The sequence below is a fragment of the Silurus meridionalis genome, chromosome 10, assembly GCF_014805685.1.
Source record: "Silurus meridionalis isolate SWU-2019-XX chromosome 10, ASM1480568v1, whole genome shotgun sequence".
Lineage (NCBI taxonomy): Eukaryota > Metazoa > Chordata > Actinopteri > Siluriformes > Siluridae > Silurus > Silurus meridionalis.
The window spans coordinates 2,294,924-2,320,249 of NC_060893.1; the positions used below are offsets into that span (position 1 = coordinate 2,294,924).

Here is a 25,326-nt window from a genome sequence, read left to right on the forward strand (position 1 = left end):
CAACATGAAACGGAAGTGTCGGAGGATTGGGAGGTGACGCGGTTTGGAGAAGCTCGTGCAGCTCTGTTGCAAAATATCTTCGCACATGCGCAGTGAAGGGGAACTGAATCCGACTACCTGTGTAACATAAATAACAATTAAAAGGGAAACTTAGAGTTCAGTTTTACTTTATTCTATCATATCTTAGTCATAAACACATGTTTGTTTTGTTCGTAATGTGATAGTTATTTTGCTTCATCTGAAACGAAACGCGTCCTCGAGCTGCTTCCTCACTGAAGAGATTTAATCTGAATGAAATCATTTATTAATGAAGTCCATTAACTGTGTGTATTATTATTTAAAGCGATGGAGCGGAAGCACAGAGCTCTTCTCCAGGCTCACAGGCTGCTCCTATGCGATCAGCTCGTAGTGGATGATACGATAGTTCACTACTTATACCAGGAGAACATTTTAACTGAGAATCAGGTGGAAGAGATTCAGTCTCAGAAATCCAACAGAAATAAGACGCTGTTGCTGCTGCGTTTCCTTCCAACCCGCGGCCCCAATGCTTTCAACGCGTTTGTCCAATCCCTCGAGCAGGACTTTCCCTGGATTCAACAGAAACTGCTGCTTTCAGCTCAGGCTGATGACGAGGATGATGGAGGAAGAGGAGCAGCGCTGTCCGACACTACCGGTGAGTTTCACACCAACCAGCCAGCAGCAGCTTTAGGACTGAACCCTGTCAGGAAACATCCTACTGACACTAATGTCATAAATCAGTTCTCAGTCTTCCTGACAAGTCTGTGCAGTTCGAAGTGGAGGTGATGAACTGAACAGTGAACAGTGAGAGAACAGACTCTTCAGTAAAACACATTCATCAAGATTTATTTAACATCATCACCTTTTTATCATTTACTCTATTTGACCAGGCAGAGGGACTGAGCTGGGAAGGATGTGCTGCAAGTTAGAGCAATAAAGGATGGAGATGGAAATGTGTTGACAAGTGAGAAAAGTGTGTTGAGAAGATGGAGGAATATTTTGAGCAACTGATGAATGAAGAAAATGAGAGAGAGAAGGTTGGTTGGTGTGGAGATGTGAAGCAGGAAGTGGATAGGATTAGTAAGGAGGAAGTGAGAGCAGCGATTAAGAGGATGAAGAGCGTATGCCAGGGTGGAGAAAGGAGATTTGGTATTGTATGAGGAAGTCACCTCAGATGTCATGTCAAAGAAGTATGTGAGGGTGGTGCAGGACATGTATGAGGACAGTGTGACAGCAGTGAAGTGTGCAGTAGGAACAACAGACTGGTTCAAGGTGGAGGTTGGACTGCATCAGGGATCGGCTCTGAGCCCTTTCCTGTTTGCAGTGGTGATGGACAGGTTGACAGACGAGGTCAGACAGGAGTCTCCGTGGACTATGATGTTTGTGGATGATATTGTGATTTGTGGTGAGAGTAGGGAGCAGGGGAAGAAGAGCCTGGAGAGGTGGAGGTATGCGCTGGAGAGAAGGGGAATGAAAGTCAGTAGGAGTAAGACAGAGTACATGTGTGTGAATGAGAGGAAGGGCAGTGGAGGGGTGCGGTTGCAGGGAGAAGAAGTGGAGAAGGTGGAGGAGTTCAGGTACCTGGGGTCAACAGTGCAAAGTAATGTAGAGTGTGTTAGAGAAGTGAAGAAAAGAGTTCAGGCAGGGTGAAGTGGGTGGAGAAGAGTAATAGCAGGAGTGATTTGTGATAGAAGAGTATCTGTGAGAGTGAAAGGGAAAGTTTATAGGACTGTGGTGAGACCTGAGATGTTGTATGTATTAGAGACAGTGGCATTGAGTAAAAGACAGGAGGTGGAGCTGGAGGGAGCAGAGCTGAAGATGTTAAGATGTTCATTGGGAGTGATGACAATGGACAGGATTAGAAATGAGTTTACATTTCCATGAGGGACAGTGCATGTAGGACGTTTTGGAAACAAGGTGAGGGAGGTGAGATTGAGATGGTTTGGACATGTGCAGAGGAGGGACATTGGGTATATCGGTAGGAGAATGCTGAGGATGGAGCCACCAGGAAGGAGGACAAGAGGAAGACCAAGGAGGAGGTTTATGGATGTGGTTAGTTGGGGTGAAAGAGGAAGGTGTAGAGGACAGGGGGTATGGAGACGGATGGTCCGCTGTGGCGCCCCCTAATGGGAGAAGCTGAAAGAAGAAGAAGAAGATGAAGCTTGTGTGTGTGTGTGTGTGTGTGTGTGTGTGTGTGTGTGTGTGTGTGTGTGTTTGTTTCTATGTTTTCAAAGAGATTTTTCAGTCATTTTCACTTCCAAAAGATATAAAGGTATAAACTAGATAGATGCCATTTACGAACGTAGCTGAAATAATCCCCTCTCTCTGTTCAGCTCAGTTTGACGTTCCCAAACACATCCTCCAGACAGTTCCCTCTGATCAGCAGCTTAATAAACTGGCAGCTCAGCTTGGTTTGGAGTGGGAGATGGTGCTGCTGGACTTGGGCTTGACATCAGCAGAGATCTCCCGCTGCCGTGCAGATCATCTACACAGCAGTCACAGTCAGGTGCTGGCAGCCCTGGTGATGTGGAAGCAGACTCGGGGTCGGAAAGCCACCGTGCAGAGTCTACTTCAGAGCCTACAGATTTTGGACATTCATCCTTCTTTTTTTAACCAAGTCTTTGCCTGCGCCTCTTAGGAGAATGTGGACCAAACTACCACACATGCGCACACACACACACACACACACACACACACACACACACACACACACACACTAAACTAAATGTTTCATACAGAGCACTGTTGTTGAAAACCAGAGATTCTTACTTCACTTTTCTTGCTACTTTGTCATTATGCAGTGAGGGTTTGCTGATGTGTGCTGTATCCTGAACTTTAAGATTTTATAAAATGTATTCATTATAATAAATGCAGTCATTTTATTTCGACTAACTCTGTGTGTGTGTGGGTTTTTATAGTCATTTTTGGCAACAAATCTTTAAAAGAAAATAAAAACCAAAATAAAAAGCTTCCAGACCTTGTCCTGTGAAAGCTCCCAAGAATACAGATGAAATATATTGTACTGACACAATACAATGAAAAAGATAAAGTCCACAATGTGCCATTAAACTGTGAAGGAAAATGTAGACAAAAGAGAATACTAAGGAACATTGAGTTCATAGGTATAGACATGCACAATATAGGAAAAGGCTGCAAAATAATATCCAGTTTGCAAATCTAACACTCTAAAACAACATCCTAGCAGTGAAGCACAGTGGTGGCAGCATCATGCTCTGGGGCTGCGTTATTGGGCATTTAGTTCAACTTTAAAGCAATTGTGCTAAATTAATTGATTGATTGAATTACATTGTTTCTAATAAAGTATTTAAATCCATCCTCAAAGCTCCTGTGTTGCTCCACAATTTCACTCTGTCTGAGTCCTGAACACTGATTGGAAGGCTGTTCCATAACTGTGGGGTTTATAAGAGAAAGATCTGCCCCCTGCTGTAGTCTTCATTATTTGACATACCAACAAATAGCCTGCACCTTTTGATCTAAGTAGGTGTGGAGGATCATACTGGTACAGAAGTTCATTTAGATACTATATTGCAAGCTGATCTCTCACCTGTTTTTTCTTAAATATACACCTCTGTATCATCAGCATAGCGATTGAAGCCAATACCATGTTTATGTATAATTTTACCCAGAAGCAGCATATATAAAGAGAAAAGCAGTGGGCCTAAGACAGATCCTTGCAGAACAACAAACGTTACCTCAGAGAGTGTGGAGAACTCACCATTTACATCAACAAACTGATAGTGATGATTCAGATAACACCTGAGCCAAGAGAGAGCTGTTCCCTTTATTCCAACAACGTTTTCTAGTCTAGCAAGCAGTATAGTGTGATCAATGGTGTCAAAAAGTGCACTAAGTTCAAGTAACAGAAGTAAAGAAACAAAACCCTGATCAGAGGCCAATAACAGGTCATTTACCACCTTAACCAGCGCCGTCTCTGTGCTATGATGAGGCCGAAATCCTGACTGATACATTTAACAAATGTTATTCTTCAGTAGGTGTGAGCAGAACTGCTGTGCTACAACCTTTTCTAGAATCTTGGAGATAAAGGGGAGATTTGATATTGACCTATAGTTGGACAGCTGACAGGGTCAAGGTCAGGTTTCTTAATTAGGGGGTTGATAACTGCCAATTTAAAGGATTTAGGTACATAACCAGTGCTAATGGAAGAGTTAATGATTTTTAGAACAGGTTCAATTCCCTCTGGAGTTATCTGTTTGAAAAAACTTGTCAGTAAAGGATCTAGAACTAAAGTTGATTTTGATGTGGAAATAAATTAAATTAATTAATCCTTTAAATAGGAGTAAAACTTTGTAATTGATTATCTGTTATAATTTTAGTGACGTCTACTGGGTTTATAATTTTATAGTTAGGTTTTATATAATAGATTTTTTGCCTGATGTTTTACAATTTGTTATTAAAAACGTTCATGAAATCATCACTGCCTATTGATGATGTGCAAGTTTTTTACACCTGTATTGAGAGATTTTTTGCCATTCTTCATGGCAAATCCTCTAATCGTGTGCAGGTTGGATGGGGAGCATCGGCGGACGGCCACTTTCAGGTCTATCCAAAGATGTTCAATAGGGTTCAAATCAGGGCTCTGGCTGGGCCAATGTAGGACATGAAGTTGTCCCAAAGCCACTCCTGTGTTGTATTGGCTGTGTACTTAGAGATGTTGTGATGTAGAAAAGTAGATCTTTTCTCAGATTGAGCACTGTGGAACAGGTTTTTATTAAGGAAATCTCTGTACTTTGCTCCATGAAGCTTTCCCTCAATCCTGACCAGTTGCCCTGACTCCATTGCTGCCACCACCATGCTACATTGTTATGGGCAGGTAATGAGCCTTGCCTGGTTTCCTCCAGCCTTGCAACAATCCTGTCTCTGAGCTCTGCAGGCAGTTCCTTTGACCTCATATCTTGGTCTTTGCTTTATATGAATTGTCAGCTGTGTGACCTTCTAAAGATTGGTTAGTGACTTTCTAAATAATTTCCAGTCAATAACCTTTTTCACCTTTTACACCTTTCCAATTAAGGTGTGAAAACATTTAAGCAACGATCAAGAGCAATGGGAGGCACCTTAGCTCATTTTCAAGTGTTCTTGCAAAGGGTCTGAATGCTTATGTATATGTGAAATACATTTACTTTATAAATCGCCTCTAGAGGGCAGCATAATACAAACGAACACCAGATTACAAAGTGAACTTCATATATAAATATAGAAAATAAATGCAGGTACGCTTCTGCAAGGGGTTTAGGAAACAACTTAAGAATTAAGAGCTTCAAACTGCATTTATACCGAGCAAGTAGCCATTTATAATTTTGTGAATTTATATTTTATCAAATGGAATTACTGTGATAGCATGTGGCCCAATGTAGCTATAGTTATTGTAGAATATGCATTTTCTATATTTAAAGTTCAAAAGAAATTCAAATTAAAAAAACGAATAAAAAACATTGGACTAAATTTCACCCCAAAAAATGAAATCTAATACATTTAAGTTATTAAAAAAATCCTAAATATCCTGAAATGTTGCACTTTATTCCAGTAACTGGAAACAATTTCCATATAGTTTAAAATTGCTTTTTAATTTTTTTTATTATAATCGTTTTCCCTCAGAATTTGTTCACTTTTAAAACTGTTATCACATTTCTGAAAAGAAAATTCTTAATCAAATACCTACAATATTGGAATATTATTAATTTGCAAGTAGGATAAAAGATGCAGAATAAATAACTGATTGGATCAGTGGAGATTTAACACATTTCTAAAATACCAAAATGTTTCTCTCAGTTTCATTCTTTACTTTAACCAACTCACCACAGAGGAATATAAATGCTGCTAAATAGTAAATAAGACTTATTTGTTTCTGAGGGTCTGTTTTTTAGCCCAACTCCATCTGGAGTCTTTTACCTGCTGCAGAAACACACTAATGTGATGATTGTGAGAAAATTGGACAGTGAAATTGTTTGTTTATAAATTGTTTTAAAATATTTGTGTTCTTGGGATGTTGTGTTGTGGTTTTGTAACTACAATGAGACATCAATTAAAATCTGTAAAATTGATGTGGTGTAGAGGGAAATTGAGAGCTGTGTGTTGGGTATTGGGCTTCAGAGCTGAAGATGGTGTAGAACTAAGTCAGAATTACAGTTTAGTTAAAAAAAGATAATACAGATAATTAAAAAAAGGTACCATGATAAGATGCACTGTTTCAGTCAGGAACATTACTGAATCTGAGGTTTGAGACACTCATACAGAGGCAGTACAATTTGCAGTGATGAACAGGGAGATGAACAGAGATGTTCATTTTGATGAAGAAAAAACATCTTATCAGTGTAGTGTAGTGTAGTGTGGTGAATCCATGTAAACATTTAGATCCTCCAAGTTTAAGCAATGAGCTTATTAAACTTAAATAAAAGGATTTGTAAGGGCTTGTGGTGGTTTATAAATGAATACAGGATTCACAGCTCGTCTTCAGGAGAACTGATTTCCATCATCCCAAATTTTAAATGAATGTTAATCCACATTCAGGACTCATCCACATGATATTCCAACAGGTCTGAGTTCATCTCCCTGGGGTCTGATTATCACCACTATAATCTAAAAGTTTTGGTACCTGATGCTGCTGAAGGTGTTGACATTTCTGGACTCGTTCCGAACCAGAACAACATGCCCATGATGACATTAATAAACGCTGAAATGAAACCAAGATGTTAAAGACGCGTTTTAACAGCGGAGCTGATTTCAGCTGGTGACGGAAGTGTTGCACACACACACACACACACACACACACACACACACACACACACACACACACATACACACACACACACACACACATACGCACACCCGCACGCACGCACACACACACACACACACACACACACACACACACAACATACACACACACACACACACACACACACACATACGCACACCCGCACGCACGCACACACACACACACACACACACGCATGACACGGAAGCGCACACGTTCATCGGCTTTAATGAGCAGACCCAGGCTTCAGGTTTGATCATCTCCCAGCTCCTGACTGAACGCAGGGGGCTGAAGGCTCCAGGACTCAGTCCCCTCTGTGCTCAGACACCATGAGGGCTGTTTTACTCGGGATTTTCATCCTCGTAAATGGAGCCGTTTGGTCGCTTGATCACTACAACTTTAACGGAGTGATCAGACACTTTGTTGTGGAAAACGATGCCCTGTTTATTGCTACTGACTCTCAGCTCCACCAGCTGAGCCGCAACCTCTCACTGGAGAAGACTAAAGTCATATCAAACACAACGCATCAGAACGCGTTGACGCTCCTGCTGCCTTTCAGCTCGAACGGAACACTGATCATCTGCGGCACTGCAGACTGTGGCTACTGCGAGATCCTGAACATCAGCGACATAACCAGAACTATCTACATGGAGAACTACCTGCCTGTAGGACCGCATGTCAACGAATCATCTGTGGCGTTTCTTATCAATTTCGATAAAGACGGTACATACCTTCTGGTTGGAAGAGAAGATGTGGATCATGAGACGGAATGTACAGTAGATGCTGGGGTGACATTGCGGTACACGATCCAAAAAAATAAAGAAGATATTTTTTCTAAACAAGACATTAAAATTGCAACTGATGCCACGATTAAAGTTGATAAAGGTGTTAAGTGGGTAGATGGTTTCCAAGTATCTTCAAAGTCTCAGTCCTATATCGTGGCCAACAATGTTTCATCTAAAGAAGTGGTTTTTTTGAAGCTTGACAATCAAAAGAACAAAGCAGACATAATTCAATCTCTTCTGGTTTCATATTTACACTGCTGTGGAGACCAAAAACGACACAGACTTGTGTCCTCCACCATTATCGAGTCTTCTTTTATATGGGTTGGAATATTCAGTGCAGAACTTCCACATCATCCTGAAAACACTGCTTTGGTTGTTTACAACATTTCTGAGATTACAGAAAAAGGTGGTGGTCATGGTTTTAACTGTATTCCAACATGTGACAAAGAGGTTTGAAACACTTTTGTTTAAAAACTCAACATATTTATACTTTTTTATAAATTAACACAATTCTAAAAGCAATGTCATGTTTTACTACTGATAACTGATTGTTCTGTTCCTGTAGGGTCCACGGGTTGAAGTCGAGCCACTTGCTGTGGTGTTTAAACACAATTCAATGACATCTGTAGCAGCAGAACAGAAAAGGTCTTGGACTGTGTTGTACATCGGAACTGCAAATAGCCAAATCATAAAGGTACCATTAAACCATGCACTCACATTAAACCAGAAAACATTCCAGCACAGGATATGATTCAACAAAACAAGATCATTACACACTTCTTATGTTATAGGTAAAATATGTAGTAATATGTAAATGCAGTGAAAACAGCACACTTTTGCTTTATGTTTTTTATAATAATTAATACTAATATATAGTTTGTTTATACTGAGCTAAAAATATTTGCCTCTTGTTGAATTTTTGTTAATTTTTATCCCACTTCAGATCATCAAATATATTTTTATATGACGCAAAGATATCCAAAGTAAATACAAAATGAGGTTTTTAATTCATGATTTCATTTATTAAGGAAAAAAGCTGTTAACCCACCTGGCTCTATGTAAAAAAAAATAATTAGAAAACTGTATTTATAATGTACTTTGGTAAATTGGGAGTAATATTAAAATTCGCTTGATGATCTGTGATAAATTAAATGTGATAAATATGGCAAAAAACAAACAAAAAAAACAGGAAGTTATATACATATATATAAATGTATATATCACTGTAGTATGTTTGCCTATATGAAATGTAAACCCTTTGCCTCTCCATGTTTTATACATATTCAAGCTCCAAGTGTTAAAACTCCACACAATGCCTTGTTTTGTTTAAAATAACAGTTGGTGCTGGACACAGAGTACAAATCTGGATGTGCAAAAGTCTTATACAGTTCTGATGATGACAGGATGGTGTTTCGTAGAATGTACTTTGACCCAGTGGATCATAATTACATCTACATGGCTTTGGGAAATCAGGTGAGGTTTGTGCTGATTTAGTCTGAAATGGATTTTAAGAATGAAGCTGATGTAAGAGTCAGTGCCACAACCAGCCAGTTCAATACAGTCTTTAGAGCAAATGATTAAAATCTAATAAAGAAATGAAACCAATGAGAGCAAATAATTCCGTGTGTGTGTGTGTGTGTGTGTGTGTGTGTGTGTGTGTGTGTGTGTGTGTGTGTGTGTGTGTTTTGCAGATTAACCGTATTGCAGTGACTAACTGTAGTATGTATAACAATTTGAGAGACTGCATTGGCAGCATGGACCCTTTCTGTGGCTGGTGTGAGACCACAAACAAGTAACATTCTCATCTACTCTTAAACATTACTCACAAATTCTGTGTTTGTTCATTGTTTAGTTTTGTGTTCAGTGCATACGCTCTAATAGCAAACAATATTTTCTGGTAGCTTTCAGTCATTAGTTAGCTTTGTAGCGTTTCTCTGCAGTTATATAATCAACCAATCATGAGGCAGCAGCACAATACATAAAACCATGCAGGTACCAGTCAAGAGCTTCAGATAAGAGATTTAGGTCACTTGGTTGATGTCAGTTGGCTGAAACAGTAACTGTTTCAGAAAAAAAAACATTGAGTAAGTGACAGCTCTGTGGGTGAAAAACTTGATATAAGAGATCAGAGGTAATGGTCAGACTGGTTTAAACAGTCAGGAAGAGCAAAGCAACTAATCACAATTGTCGACTTTGGGTAAGCAGCAAAGCGCTAATCTGAGTGAAACTCGTGGTTTTCTGCAGATGTTACAGTATTTGTGTCAAATTTTAAATTAAATTAAATTCATATTTATTTGTATTGCGCTTTTACAATAAACATTGTCACAAAGCAGCTTTACACAGACAATTTGGTGATAAAAAATGAATATGTTCTTTATAAGTTTGTCTCTGATGATTGAGCCGGTGACGACTGTAGCGTTAAAAAACTTTCTGAGACGGCATAAAAAAGAGACTTTGAGAGGAACCAGACTCAAGAGGGAAACCATCCTCATCTGGGTTGCATTGAATGTTCATTCATTACAGATAAACGATGTTGCAGGGTGCAGTGATGGTGATGGTCCTGAGTCAGTGCAGCAGACTGGTTTTTGCTGATAATGTAGATTAAATTATTTTAATACATTAGTTAATATTGCTAATTTAATGAATTAATGAATTTTAATAAATTAGTCAACAGTTTCAAGATCATCCGATTTTTTACAGAGAAAATCAAACACCTTCATGTATTATTGTTTGCTGCACAAGATTTCACTCTGTTATTAATAACAAATTAGAAAACAAGTGAAACAGCAAAAACATTGATTATATACACAGGACACTGATGTTCACCCATAAGTCAGTTCATGTTTCAGTTTATGCTCATTTTTAATTATCACTACAGACACCAGAAAACACACACCAGCAGAGAACTGCACACTGAAGCTGTGGTAACCATGTGGCCATGCAGTGAGAGAAGCTTCTTCTATGTTTAGTCGTTTATATCTGTTATTGGTCACTGGAGTGAGATCGATACTGAGTAGCTACACTATGTTTGGGTGAGAATTGTAGATATGTGAGTGAGGTACCTGAGCAGAAATGACCCTATACTTCTCTATTTATGCTTGTTCTGGGTAAGACTGGTTCTTTCTTTAATCAATTAATATAGTTGTTATAAAAGCAAGATTGTTCTTATTTAATGTTTGATGTGAGAGAATATTTTATTTAATTTTCCTTCAGATCATGCCCAAACCTCTCAAACTATTTGCTTACTTGCATTCGGTTTGTATTTACCTTCTTTTTGTTCACTCTAGATGCAGTGTGCAGGAGAAATGCCCGACTTCACAGTGGCTCTCCATTTCTCCAAAAGTTTTTTTTCTAAAAAATCCCCTTTTTACCCCAGAGGTGTCTTCTGGGGTAACCGGGAAGGTAAATATTATTGAATGAAATATAAAAACATATATATTTGTGTTTTTGTCTTCTAATAAACAGTAATACATCTTTTAAAATTAAATTGATTGTTGTCCATCTCAGATCAATCTGACTCTACACCTTCACCTGAATGCCACAGGAAATTTCTCCTTGACATGTACATTCAAGACCGGAAATGTGGATTTGTGTAAAATATCCAACACAACTGCACCTGTGTTTAACAAATGCTCGTGTGAATTTCCTGAAAATCATCTGTCTTCAGGTAGTCAGTATTTTTATAGTTTTTCAGAATTGTGTGGGTCACAATACATTTTGCAGAGTTTAGTAGTGAAAAAATAAATATTTTTATGCTTGTGTGTGTAAAAGGATTGCTTATGTCATACACAACAGTGTGTAACTTTGTTCCATGTCTTCAGGACCCAACATTACAGTGACATTTGGTATCAGTAATCAGACCTTCACAGAGAGAGTGACACTGAGAAACTGTCCAACCATCACAGAGAACATGCAATCAGATGCTCAGTAAGATTTCTTGGTTAAAATCTCTGTAACTATCAATCTGTTAGAACTTTTACAGGCAATTCACTTCAATTCATTTTTATTTGGATAGAACTTTTAACCATTTACATTGAAAGCAGCTTTACACAGAAAGAGCAGTCATAAAGAATGTAGAAGTGTTTGTGGCAGGTATTTATATCACCTCAGACAGTGCTTTCCATGACCTAAATATACACCCAAACACAGCTAAGGGTACTAAGCTATTTGGCCGTGTATAAAAAACAAAAACAAAAAAAATGTTAGATTTAATAATATCTGCATAAAAATAGCAAACTGATTTACTAATATAATTAAATAAGGATTTTCTTATGACTTGCCAGCAAAACCAGTTGCTCTGTTGGGTTGTCTGAGTGGCTTTTAGGTTTGAATTTTAGATATTTAGTTTACACTATTGGTCTATGTGTTAATCATCTGAGCCACATGTCTGATTTGAGTGTACTGTAATTTAATATTCAGGTGTGCAACCTGTGTCTCAGCTGGGTGTTACTGGAACAAGCGTAGCAGGAGGTGTAATTGGGCTCAATTATCTCAACCATATGCAACAATAAAGGTGAGTCTTTGGAATGTATTCAACTACATACAGCATCCAAATGAGACATGGCACAAGTCACTATTTTCTATATTATATCAGTTGAGCTTTATTTTGAACACATTTAACAATGTTTTTATTATAGACTATTTTAATCCAATCTGTGAAGTTCTTATACCCCTGTTTTCTTTGATAGTTTCTGTGAATCTGTGCTGGTTTACATTTACATTTACATTTGTGGCATTTAGCAGACGCCCTTATCCAGAGCGACGTACAAAAGTGCTTTGAGTCTCTAGTAATAAATAAATCTACACTGGTACGCAAGATTACAAACTTAATATAAATATATATGCTGGTTGTTTTTGCCTTTTTTTTTTTAAATATACATTTATTATATACACTGAGTATTTTGTATGTTTGATTTTATCATGAGGGTTTCTGAATTCTGATGTAGTCCAACTGAGCAATCTGCCTTTTCTGATCCTGGGTTTTAAGACCAGACTTCATCACATTTATTACATTTTAGTTACATTTGCTTCCTCTGCACCAAATTTAACAACATCTGCAATTTACAATCAAAACACTTTAATGATTATTACTAAAACTATTTAACTAACAGAAGCCCAACATATAACAAACCTTATTTAAGTCTTGTTATTTTTATAAATGCAGTTGTTTTTTAATCTTTTTTCCATAACAGTCCAAAAACTAACCTGGTTGTTGTGTGCTTCTGGTTGAGGTTCAGCTTCACCCTCACTCTCACTGCTACTTATTAATTATACTTGTGTTTTGTATCACCTCTACCTGTGTTTGTGTCTATTCGTATTCTGTGTACTGCAGTGGTGGGCTGTGCATTTGGTACCTGGGCCTTCAGTGGGGACGTACCCGACTTAATCCACCTCTTAATACCACCACTATCACATCACGATTGTAGAAACCATCAATACAATACAAAAGCACAATATAACAACGCGTGGCATTACAGAGAGAGAGAGATTTCACATATGGAGGGTGAATACCATTTTACTAAAAAGCAAGAAACCTCCAAACTCCAAACCTCTACTACAACCACAACTGTGCACCTTCATCGTCTGGGCAGTTCAGAATCAATATCTGTCTAATAACATGACACTTTAAAAATGTAAATAAAACCCAACCTACTCACCAATGATGCAGACTTATAATGTGCAGCGCCCCCCAGAGGCTGTAATCCAGTGGTACCGCTCATATTCACACAAACCCTTTCCCGGGCTGAGACATGCTAGCTAGCTTCAGCGTTGACCTACCTTCTCACCATGTCTAGCTTTACTTGAAAATTAATTTTTAAGTATGTCCGAGACCAAATCAATTTCTCTTCCTCTAAAGGCATAAAAAAGTCTAACTCAGATGTATTAATGTGTGCAGAGCTACACATGTTTTGACAGGCGAACTTGGCTGTAACAGTTTCCCCTCTGACCAGCCAATCAGAGGACGGAAAAATGCTGACGCTATTCTGAGCCAGCGATCTGCCCTGTGAGGAGAATCTGAAATCTGATTGGTTAAAGAAACAGACTCATTGCTAATAGAGACTAAAGTAAAAAGGCCAGCAGTACTGACTCTGAAGGTCCTGGGCAGATTAGATTGACATGGCAGCACATAGAGGCTGAAATCTGATTGGACAAAAAAATCTAACATCCACATACACGTAATGAAAGCAGTGCAGCCGAGAGAAACGCTACAACATGAAGAGAATAAACTATTGGGAATAAATTAATGAAATTTCATGAAACAAATATGAGAATTTAGGTTGTAAATGTAGGTCAGTGTTTCTGATAGTGTTTAGACCAGAAGAGAAGGATTTGCTGGCCCTGACCACCTGACACTGGTGTACTGTGATATTTAGCTGCGGTATCTCTGTTCCTGTTTTTCATGTTTCCTTAAATGTATTTTATTATGTCATACTTTCCTGTTAAAATGTTATTTTGTCGAACATTTTTAAGATTTGGCATTTTTAAGGTCCTTATCTGAAAATATTTGGTTCCAATTTAACAGCTGCAAATGTCTAATACATGAAATTGTCTACACTTATGGACAGTGGTTTCTGTTCACTCATTTAGAGGTGAATTGTGCACACTAATATTCTACCTATCAATTTACTTTCAGCTTCACGATTTACTGTCTGTGGGTTTGATGCAACAGAATATATGAAATCTGTAGATAGCACCAAGAGTCTATACATGTCACACCCTGAATGAAATGGCAATCTATCTCAAAGCATCAAGCAAACATAGATTCACACATAATCACACCTTGAGGAAACTTAATAAAGCCAGTTCACTTGCCGGTAATTCTTGAGAGATTGGAGGAAACTGCAGGACCTGGCATCCTGGCACCATCTCTGCAAACGCAAAGACTTTACTCTGGATTGTGGGTGGGCCTTCTCTGGCTCTTAAAAACTGGATGGTCTTTGGCTTGTGGTGGACTTTGTTGGCTTTAATGGCTATGGCTAAGCTCTCAGCAACTGCCTTAAGCACTTGGTCATGGCACCAATGACAGGGCCCATCTCCAAGAGCTTTGGGCAGCTGCTAAGGATGTTTCCTTACCGATCCCCTCCCCAAACAAAAGGGACAGGAAGGTGTCTTGCTTTTACCCCAGAGGTGGAGGTTTGCAGGACATCATAGACGGTTTGAACTTGAACCTGATACGATGGAAATCTGCTTTCCAAATATTACATTAATTCAATTCAGTTTATTTTTATTTGTATAGCGCTTTTAACAATGAACATTGTCTCAAAGCAGCTTTACACAGATAATGTGGTGATTAAAAGTAAAAATGTTTTTTGTAAGTACGTTTGTCCCTGATGAGCAACTGTGGCAAGGAAAAACTTTTTTTCAATATTTTTTCATGTACATACAATATCATCTTTTTATGAATTTTTTTATATGTAACATTTGGAGAATATGTTTTTCCATCTGAAATAATGTTTCTTTTTTAATCATGACAAAAGTTTTTTTGACTAAAATAATTTTACATTTGAGTTTAATTTTATGTCTAATAATTATAATGTTGAAAAACATTACACATTAAAATGCATCTCCATCTTCTGTGCAGGACATATGCGGGTCTTCCTCTGAAAAGGATTACATGGTGAGTGATTTCAGGAAGCGATCACACAGCATTAGTGGAAATCAGATTTCTGTTGTCAAGGAGGAAGTTCAGAGATGTTAAAGAGGAATTGTGTTTCTGTTCATTAGGCCTTTTTAAGGTTTTATTTATTTTCTAAATGAATAGTTAGTCTACTTTCACAAAACATTTCTCCTTAAAAAGGAACATAATATCTTGATTCTTTAGCATTTAGTATTTAATAGGCTATAAATATTTTTATTTTTATTTTCTAATTGACCAGCATCTTTATATTCTCATGTGAAAATATTTTCACACAAGCAATATACTGCTAATGCTGCTGATGATTGTCAATAATTACTCAAACAGTATGTAGTGTAGTTTATATAAACCTTGGCTATTCTTCATTATCATATATTTCCTTTGGCAAGTCCCTTTAATTTAAATTTGAGTATTTCATTCAAATGTCATTTTAAAACAATTGTTTCGACACGGATGTGCTTCACTCTCTCAGAATCCCAGTGTCACATACAGTAAGTTGACTGTCTTTATAAACAGTCTGCAAGATTCCAGAAAATTATTTCATTACTTTTTAAATCTTCTGATTTTTACACTAATGAGTTAAATGTTAGAGCCTATACCTGTAAAACCTATGCCTACTTTTAGAACCAATGCGTTCTTGATACTAGAGAAGAGTTTAAACATCTCAGTCAAGAAATATTGTGAATCTCCACAAATCTAGTTTCTCTTTATGAGCTCAGATGAAACACATTGAGCTGAAAGGACACAATGATCAGCGCTATATATGTAGAAAAGGGATGGATGTTTATAATTCCAACATTTTCTTCTCTTCTCTCTTTCTTCTCTCAACATTCTTATTATAATAATCCTAAGCAAACCTCCATTTTTGTTACAAGTTGTTCAGAGTGAAAAAATTGGAGTGTCCACCACAAAGCCCTGACCTCAATCCCAGAGAAAAGCTATGGCCTGAAAAGGTTCTTTAAAATATTAAATACCCAAATCTGACTGAGTTTCAGCAGGTGTGTCAGACGGAATGGACAAAAATCTAACAGCGTATTGTGAGAAACTTGTAGAAGGCATCAACAAAAAAGTTAGATTAAAAATCATGTGATTGAAATACAACAAATTCTATTTCTGTTCTGTTTGAACTTTTGAGCAAATCAGAACTTTAATAAATGTAAATATTATCTGTCATTTAAAAGATGACTGCTTATGAAAATAAACTAAATGATCTAAGTGATTTAGCACAGGAAATGTACAGAAAAATTGAATTTGAATCTGTAACTTGTAAGTGTGTAAACCTTTGTGTACACAGTATCTACACACTATTGTAATTCTAAAGTCAACTGCACAACAAATGTACAATATGTTGACAGTTAATCCATTCATGTGTCCGTATTACAGTCTTTGTTTATAAACTTTATGTCTTTTTCCTATTAGCCAGAGATTCTGTCTTTGTGGCCAAATGAAGTCTCCTTCCATGGCAAAAACAATGCAGTGATCAAGGGGAAAAATCTGCAACTGGTTGAGAAAATTCGCTTCCAAGGCGTTATTAACTGCAATTTTAAAGAGTGAGTGACGCTGAACGTCTTTGTGCTTGTGTTCAGGTGTTTACAGACAGATTTGATTTGTTCTGTGTGTCTGTTCTCCACAGGACCCCAGTGTTGGAGCGCTTTAATGACACACTGAAGTTCCATATTCCCAGTGGAAACAAAGAAACTGTGAGGGTGTGTGTGGTGACAGCAGATGAACGTTGTCATAGTAACGCCACAGTCACATATAGTTCCCAGCCTATCTGTAGTAAATTGCAGCCCAACGTCTCATGGTCCAGGTAAAATACAGATAAAATAAAACAAGATAATAAATTGAATCTCATTCAAACGTGTCATATATTAAAAAAATCTGTTTTATTTCACAATTCTAATTATATTTTTGGCTGGCTTCACAGAATACACACAAAATACTCCATTCACTGATATGAAAACCAGGAGAACTGAATGTTAAAAAGAAATAGACTCCATGAGTCAGCTAGCTTTACATGGTTGTAACAAACTGAAACTGATTTAAGAAGGATTTTTGTGTGGCATGCATGAAGCTGAAGAAAGTGTTAGTCACTTCCTGGCTGCTTTCACTTCCTTTTAACTTTAGCAGCTTAAGCTAAATATATATAACAACTTAGCAAATGAAACTGTGAACAGGGTTTCTCACTTAATGCACTTTGGCCAATATAGACCTTGCAGTATTCTGTTTTAATGTAGCTTTGGTATTTTTAAATACCTGCTGTACTTGTGATATAATAAATTATTGTTTATCTGCCATTCAGGGGCAACAGGAAGATACATTTGTTGGGGAGCAACTTAGAGTTTGTGGATGCAGTTAGGATTCATTCTCTTTCCAAAGAGCTCATCCTCAGTTCAGAAAACAAGGTATGAAATACATAACAAACCATTGTACATGCATCTGACAAACTGGATGGTAGTATGCACAAGTATCTTTAATTTAAACACGAGACACACAAGGAAATAAGATGTAGGAGTGCTGAGGAGCCCCGGTTTCAAAAAGAATACCTGTTTTTGGATCAACAAACAAATATGCAAACTATGTATTTTGAGATCTTGAGCCTTATAACAGATTTGACTATAAATTATTCTGGAATGGTACAGGCTTTTAAAGATTTAATTGTTATATTGATTATTATTGATGGTCTGCACAACTTTTCTTTCAGAACAGAGTTTGTACTCTGGTTTTTAGAAATAAAAAGCTGCTTCTGTCTCTTTAGGTTTAAGACAAGCTACAAAGAAGTGTGAGAGAATGTAAATAGCAGTTATAATCTGAGTATAATAAGATCTACCTCCTGTTTAGAAACTTGTTGACAAAGCACTGACTTCGACAATCCTTCCATAAATGTTTTCAGACATGTCTCCAACAGAAAGTATGTCAGAAAACACAATTTCTGTTAGAAATATTAATTTAGTATCCAGGTGCAAATGTGCTCTGCATTACATTCAGCAGCTCAATGTGAAACAACTTCTCTTTCCCCTGTACATGCATCTATATTTACAGTTTAATAAAAGCAACAGTTACATATCCAAAGTGACAAGCATGATAAGAAAAACAGAAAACTGCAAATGCTGAAATGGCTAGGTTTGGTGTGACCTTATCTTAGTAGACTTCAAACATGGACCATATATATCTGTTTGTAATTTTAAATTATATACGTATAGAATTGTAATGTTTTAATTAGTATAAAGGGTCTGTGAGGTGTTACTATATATTTATCATATAATAATAATATTAAATACATTTTTAATTAATTTTATTTAATTAAAATTAAAATCAATAAATTTCTGGAAGAAAGGAAGTTAAATAATGACATAATATTTAAGGAAAAAAGAAAGGAAAGAAAGGTGTATTATGCTTGTCACATGTGCTTTATAGCACAGTGAAATTCCATATCCCAGCGATGTTCAGAAGCTGTGGTCGGAGCGCAGGTTCGGAGCGCAGGGGAGGGTCAGAGCAGAGGGTCAGAGCGCAGGGTCAGAGCGCAGGGTCGGAGCAGAGGGTCAGAGCGCAGGGGAGGGTCAGAGCAGAGGGTCGGAGCGGAGGGTCGGAGCAGAGGGTCAGAGCAGAGGGTCGGAGCGCAGGTTCGGAGCGCAGGGGAGGGTCGGAGCAATGGGTCAGAGCGGAGGGTCGGAGCGCAGGGAGGGTCGGAGCAGAGGGTCAGAGCACAGGGTCGGGCGCAGGGAGGGTCGGAGCAGAGGGTCAGAAAGCAGGGTCGGAGCAGAGGTCAGGCGGAGGGTCGGGCGCAGGGAGGGTCGGAGCAGAGGTCAGGCGGAGGTCGGAGCGCAGGTTCGGAGCGCAGGGAGGGTCGGAGCGGAGGGTCGGAGCGCAGGGTCGGAGCGCAGGGGAGGGTCGGAGCAGAGGGTCAGAGCGGAGGGTCGGAGCGCAGGTTCGGAGCGCAGGGGAGGGTCGGAGCACAGGGTCAGAGCGGAGGGTCGGAGCAGAGGGTCAGAGCGCAGGGTCGGAGCGCAGGGGAGGGTCGGAGCAGAGGGTCAGAGCGGAGGGTCGGAGCGCAGGTGTGAACTATCAGACTTGGTAGAAAGAGAAGAAGAATGTGTTTCTGTAGGGAAGTAAAGGTTCTCAACAAAAATGTTTTTAATTAAGGAAGATGGTGTGAATCATACAGTTTCTATTTATGATTTTTTGTCTTTTTATTCTCTTAGAGCTTTTGGTTTCACACTTACAACCAGAATGAATTAAAACATGCTGGGCCATTCAGTGTCTTTCTTGTAGCTGGGAACTCATTTATGGAATGTCATGAAAAGCTCTCTTACTCTCCAGACCCAGAATTCACCAGCTTCTCTACTTCAAAAGTAGTCAATGACTTGCTAATCACCATACAGGTAGGACATGATTTCAGAATGTGATCTGAAACACACACATGTTGTTTTAGCTGTAATGAAAACACTGAGCCTCATTTATCAAGAAATGTATAAAAATTACATTCATTTAGAATAATATTTTATAACGTACCTGTGCTCCCAAATGTGTGTAAATATAACTATACAAAAACTAACCACCACAACTGTTGTTAGACATCCTTATTTATCCTTATCCAGAAAAAAGGTTTTTTATCGCCTGCACCCGTATTCACCCATCAAATCCCACACCGCACTCGTTTGTGTCCCGTACACAATCCCAAAGACTTTAGAGTAATCAGGCATATTTCAATAATCCATTAAATACACAGTTTACAAATAATCTTTTGCCATTGATCTAACCTGAGAAACACTATAACTGTATACATATATCTACATATACTATTATACATATTATATATATGTAAATAATATACTTATGCCTGGTGAATATCAGCACATGCCTGCTGGGTTACTGCAGTGGTTTGGGCAGGGCATTTACTGTGGCATTTGTTTTGTTTTTTCATGTAGAAGACTAAATTAAAAATGTCATGTTTAATGTAATAAAGAGGCTATCACTTCATCTCTCTTTATTCCCTCCATTGTTCTTTTTTTTAGAAAAAGGAAGACGATTTGGATTTGAGTAAAGCCGACCTAGAGGTTTGGGGCGTACAGGAACAAAAGAAGTTGAAATGTATTATAGAGAACATTAAGTCTACTGCTGTGATCTGTAAGATTTTAGGAGATAAAAATGGTCAAATTCAGGTGGACTCACTTGTGGTATGACTTTATTATTAACCACTATAATAAAATATATTTGATTAGTTTGAACGCTATGAAACCACTGATGATGAGTGATGCACATTTTTTTTTTTTTTGTTTTAGATTCAATATGGCAATTTTAAAATTGAGCTGAATGTAGAAAGTAATGCTACTACATATATAATAGTCACATTAATCATTCTGATTCTTCTTGGTGCTGTTGGTAAGTATCAACCAGTTCACAATTTCTGTTTGTCTAAGGTTACTGGTGCAGCTTATGCTTAGTATTGATGCATTTGCCTATTTTTCTACTAGCTGGAGTATTTATCCACCGTAAGAGCCAACAACAAATGAATGCACAAATGAATGAACATCTGGAACTGCTGGAGAATGAAATCCGAAATGAGATCCGACAAGGTAAATCCCACTTGGAGCAATTTGTATTTTTCAGTGGTCTGAGAATCAGCAAGAAAACACCAGGTCCAATGATCTTAAATCCATCTGGATAATACGTTATGCCATACATTCAAATGCATTAAAATGTTGTAAAACCTTTCAGATAGCCATGGATTATCCTGGTAACAGCAAGGACTTCTCTGCTGACCTAAACTCTATCAGAATTACTTAATTTCTGATATATTTTTGTCCATGAATATGTATTCAATTATTCCCAATAGTCTATTCTCTTCTTTTCATAGTGTTGCTCTCACTTGCATGTCTGAGTGTAAGTTTAGATTGGAGTTTTTATCCAATCAGATTTAAGATGTCATATCATGTATTGCTGGGGTCAGAGGGAGCTTTCTGCCTTAAGACCATCACAGTGAACACTGTGGGCTCCCTGCAGCTTACAATCCATTTTGCTTGAAGCTGTTGCTTTAACCAATCAGATTTCGACTTGCTGACTCCAAGGCCCTCTAGAAGGCATCCAATAACATCTGCATTTTTACATCCTTTGATTGCATGGTCAGAGAGCGAGCTAGTCAGAGCTCGCAACCCGCATCTGTAGCAAACTGCACAAGCTTGAATACATTCATATAGATTTTTCATATGGTTCATATGTTTTTTCATTCCACAATGGCTGACAGAGGGAAAAGCACTTTTGTACGTCGCTCTGGATTGAGGTTAATACCGATGCTTCTGCTAGAAATGATGAACTTTATTTTAACAAGTAGTGTTACTGTGTGTGCATGCATGTGTGTGGTTTATGAAGCTATATATTTTTATTGTAATGGTATCCTCACCAGTTTGTCAAATTCATCAGAATCATTCATGTCAGTTTATCAGAATCGCCATATTAACCATATGAGGTCAGTAAGTTCATTGGGAAATGTGTACGATAGCTGTTTCCCTCTTTGTGGAACTGGAACTGGATGTTACTATGGTTACTTTTGTTTATAAGGAGCACATTTGTTTAGAACGCTGATTCAACTGACAAACTTCCTGTGTTTAACGTTGAGAACGTTGCTCTTTGCAGAATCGAAGATTAAGTTGCAAAATTTTCTTGAATGTCTGATTTTAAAGTGATTTCTTTTTAATGTTTTATACAGGATTTGTGGATTTGCAGACAGAGAGTTCGGATCTGATTGAAAATGTTGCTGCCATTCCGTACCTAGATTATAAACATTTCGCTCTGAGAATATTCTTCCCTGAGGTTTGTGCATTTTCATTTTCTGATTATCTAATGGGTCTCTTTAGGTAATCTTTGTGCTTCTGTGTGTGTGTGTGTGTGTGTGTGTGTGTGTGTGTGTGTGTGTGTGTGTGTATGTGTGTGTGTGTTATAATTGATATATTTTGCTCTTTTTTTAGGGAGGGCCTTTAGCAAACCAGATGATCAAAGAAATAGGACAGGTGAGAGAATTCTGCGTTCATGCAGTTTAAATTTGGGGTAATGTTCTCTAATGTTTGTTGGCTATTTCCTGCTGCTGTGAAGACCTCTACCATCACCCACTGACAATTTGCTGTATGAGTCATTGCGTATGTAATGGGGTCATTTAATTTAAAAAATAAAAAATGAAACAGGTTTATTTGTGCACATTTGTGACTGCTATGCCTTTGATTGTGCCTTTTGTCCAAAATTGCTTTAATAGTCTGAATGAATGGATAAATGTTGGTTCTGATGTGTTCTGATCAGGATGCAGTGAAGTCAGAGATGGATGAGAGATTCCAAGCTTTCTCTTCACTGATTCAAGACCAGACATTTCTTGTATGCTTTGTTCATGCTCTGGAGTCACAAAAGAGCTTCAGCATAAAAGACAAGTGAGTTTGTCAGTTTAGGTCACAAACACCCACACAAACAGGAAACTACTGTAGTGAGAACTTTTTTCTCCTTTTTCTTGCATGACCTTTGATTTGTTGTTTATTCACAAAAGATTTGCTTTAACAGTGCAACCTTTAATAATTAATAACAAGATTTAATGTAAAACTAACTATGTTTTAATGGCAGAATGGTTTGTCTTACTGGCAGGACATATAATATCATACAATTCTAAATGAACTTTACAGTTATAGATCTTTTGTCCTCTTCACTGGTTGTGTGATTTGTTATGTTTTGTGATTCTGGTTTTCTCACACTGGCTCTTAGGTGTACAGTAGCGTCACTCTTGACTGTAGCCCTGCATAGTGACCTGCCGTACCTCACCCAGCTGATGGAGGAGTTACTCCAGAATCTAATAGATCAGCCCAGCAATGCTCAGCTGAAACTCCTGCTGCGCCGAACAGAGTCTATTGTAGAAAAACTCCTTACCAATTGGATGTCCATTTGCCTCTATGGCTTTCTTAGGGTCAGTCCATACTGTCTGTCACATGGGGTCACCTGCTTAAAATGTATATATGATTAGAAGTAATAACTCAAACTGCTCTTTTCTGATATCTGCACAGGAGTCGGTTGGACAGCCACTCTTTCTCATGGCATCAGCTTTAAACCAGCAGATTGCTAAAGGGCCTGTGGATGCAGTGACTGAGAAAGCTCTGTACACACTGAATGAAGACTGGCTTCTGTGGCAAGCACAGGGCTTCAACTTCAGTCCGCTGGTTTGTTCTCTTCCTATTTCATGCTGTTTTTGTTGTACACTTGTTATAGAGCTGTTATTTTTTATCTCTCAGTTTGCGCTGGCTGGGAATCTTTGTTGAATATTCGTAATTGAATGTTTTCTGGTGTCAATGTTTATATGTCTTTATAGTCTCCAAGTTTATTGTTTCATAAACCTTCTACAGAGAGTTCTGATATGCAAAGTTCCAAAATGTGTATAACAGTAACAGAGGAATAGAAGAATAAAAAAAACCCCAGTCTTAGCCTGTAGTGGATTGACATGACTGGTCTTGCCATTTTTAAAGATTTAGCACACATAGCTGTGATCAGGGAACTATGCTGAGATGTTTCCTTTTTTTTGTCTTTGTCAGTAACTGAGCTCATACTGAAGAATCCAAAAAGATTTATGCAATACATTGCTTTCCTGGAAAATATCACAGTAATGAGGTAGTTTGACACCATTGTAAGTTTTCCAAAAGCTTTCCACTGCTAAAGCCTGGAATAGAGATAATGCATCAGTTTGTTGTCTTACTGCTGGATGCTATGTGATACAGATGTTTCTTTTTTATAATTATTCTGGCCCTAAATAAGTTTTTAAGTTTTTCAGAGTCAGTTTTGAATGTGTGGGATTTTGCAACATCCTCTTTGTACACTGCTGTGAATGTGACAAATGTCCTGCTGTGTATTTATTCGTTCTTACTTTCAAAATTAGAACTTCTTTCTCGCAGATGCTTTTCTCAACTAAGTTGGATGGTGTGGGATTCTGGTGCGTTTTACAGAAACTAGTAAAAAATTACAGAAATAAAATTTTACAAAACAGATAAAAAGCAAACAGTTTGGGGGAGTTTGTAACTGGTATCATGTAATTCAGAGGTGGATTTATTTATTTGTAATCAATTAATAATTTATTTAGTGCAAAATAGTTTCTTCTAATTGTGAGTCTTTTTCAATCTACCACTAGTGTTTTTCCTGTCCCTCACACAACACAGACGTAGACTAGTTTCTGAAGCTCACAATAAACAGGCAGAAGGCAGTAAGAAGTTTGGGGTTAATGTGGATGAGACAGAGGGAGTCAGTGATGAGAACAGACACATTCCTGATCATCATCATCTTTTCTCTGCTTGTGTTTTATATGGTGGATCTTCAGCCTGAATACTTTCATTACATAACAACATTAGAAATGATTTGATATTAATATATTAATAAGATGTGAAGTCCAGTTACCAGTGTGACACTAAAACAGGTATTAGTAGTGGGTACTTTATACTAAATTACATATCAGAGCCCAAACTTCTTTAGTGAAAAAGTGTAGTCAGTACTTCAACTTCAGTCTTTTAAAATATGAGAGTCTGTACTTCTACTTGAGTGATGGATGTGCGTATTTTTAGCTGGATGGTGCTGGGATTGAACTTATAACCTTCAGACCAGAAGTCCAACATCTTAAACACTAAGTTACCAGTCAGTCCATTTACAACCCCTGATTAAGAGCTAAATTGTGATGCATCATTCTTATATGCCTGGGCTGCATTTAAATAGACCATTAGAACACAATCTCATGGATCTACTGAATCCTGTGGGTAAAAATGATCTCTTTAGTCCTTTATTGTATCCCAGAAATATGTAGACTTTAAATGTCTGTGTGAATCCAATACTGTGTTATCAGATGCAAGATTACAAGAAACCAGAAAAGTTATAATACTGTTAATTCTTCATTGATTCTTCTCTTACAGAAGCTGAAGGTGCTGTTTGCTGTGGGAACAGAGGGAGAAGTGAGTGAACCACTGGAAGTCAGTGTGCTGACATGTGATACAATCGATCAGGTGAAAGACAAAATCCTTCAGACCTTCCAGCGCAAGTTTGGCTTCCGATATACTCAACAGCTCAGAGACATTGGCATTGGTCAGTAT

The 25,326-nt window shown here is 37.9% G+C and overlaps 2 protein-coding genes across 4 annotated transcripts in view; both read left to right on the top strand.

The window, feature by feature from the left end:
* Positions 1-26: 26 nt before the first annotated feature.
* cradd (CASP2 and RIPK1 domain containing adaptor with death domain) lies at positions 27-2,910 on the top strand. The gene is made up of 2 exons (XM_046859483.1): positions 27-673; positions 2,352-2,910. The coding sequence occupies exons 1-2, from the start codon at positions 346-348 to the stop codon at positions 2,654-2,656; spliced, it is 633 nt and encodes a 210-aa protein (XP_046715439.1). The 5' UTR covers positions 27-345; the 3' UTR covers positions 2,657-2,910.
* A 4,033-nt stretch (positions 2,911-6,943) lies between these two features.
* plxnc1 (plexin C1) overlaps positions 6,944-25,326 on the top strand; it is a 32,787-nt gene continuing 14,404 nt past the window's right edge. The window contains exons 1-22 of one of the 3 annotated variants that reach the window (XR_006927149.1): positions 6,944-8,046; positions 8,162-8,290; positions 8,935-9,069; positions 9,288-9,388; positions 10,884-10,998; positions 11,104-11,266; positions 11,418-11,523; positions 12,016-12,109; positions 15,179-15,214; positions 16,652-16,782; positions 16,866-17,042; positions 17,535-17,637; positions 19,435-19,614; positions 20,248-20,409; positions 20,515-20,614; positions 20,707-20,808; positions 21,939-22,042; positions 22,198-22,239; positions 22,523-22,647; positions 22,973-23,171; positions 23,269-23,421; positions 25,150-25,318. Coding sequence is in view for 2 of the 3 variants with exons in the window: in XM_046859271.1 (XP_046715227.1) it covers positions 7,141-8,046; positions 8,162-8,290; positions 8,935-9,069; positions 9,288-9,388; positions 10,884-10,998; positions 11,104-11,266; positions 11,418-11,523; positions 12,016-12,109; positions 15,179-15,214; positions 16,652-16,782; positions 16,866-17,042; positions 17,535-17,637; positions 19,435-19,614; positions 20,248-20,409; positions 20,515-20,614; positions 20,707-20,808; positions 21,939-22,042; positions 22,198-22,239; positions 22,523-22,647; positions 22,973-23,171; positions 23,269-23,421; positions 25,150-25,318 (3,532 nt within the window). In the remaining variant the exon portion in view is untranslated. The remainder of the gene's footprint in view (positions 8,047-8,161; positions 8,291-8,934; positions 9,070-9,287; positions 9,389-10,883; positions 10,999-11,103; positions 11,267-11,417; positions 11,524-12,015; positions 12,110-15,178; positions 15,215-16,651; positions 16,783-16,865; positions 17,043-17,534; positions 17,638-19,434; positions 19,615-20,247; positions 20,410-20,514; positions 20,615-20,706; positions 20,809-21,938; positions 22,043-22,197; positions 22,240-22,522; positions 22,648-22,972; positions 23,172-23,268; positions 23,422-25,149; positions 25,319-25,326) is intronic. The other 2 variants (XM_046859271.1, XM_046859272.1) reach the window with 2 other exon arrangements.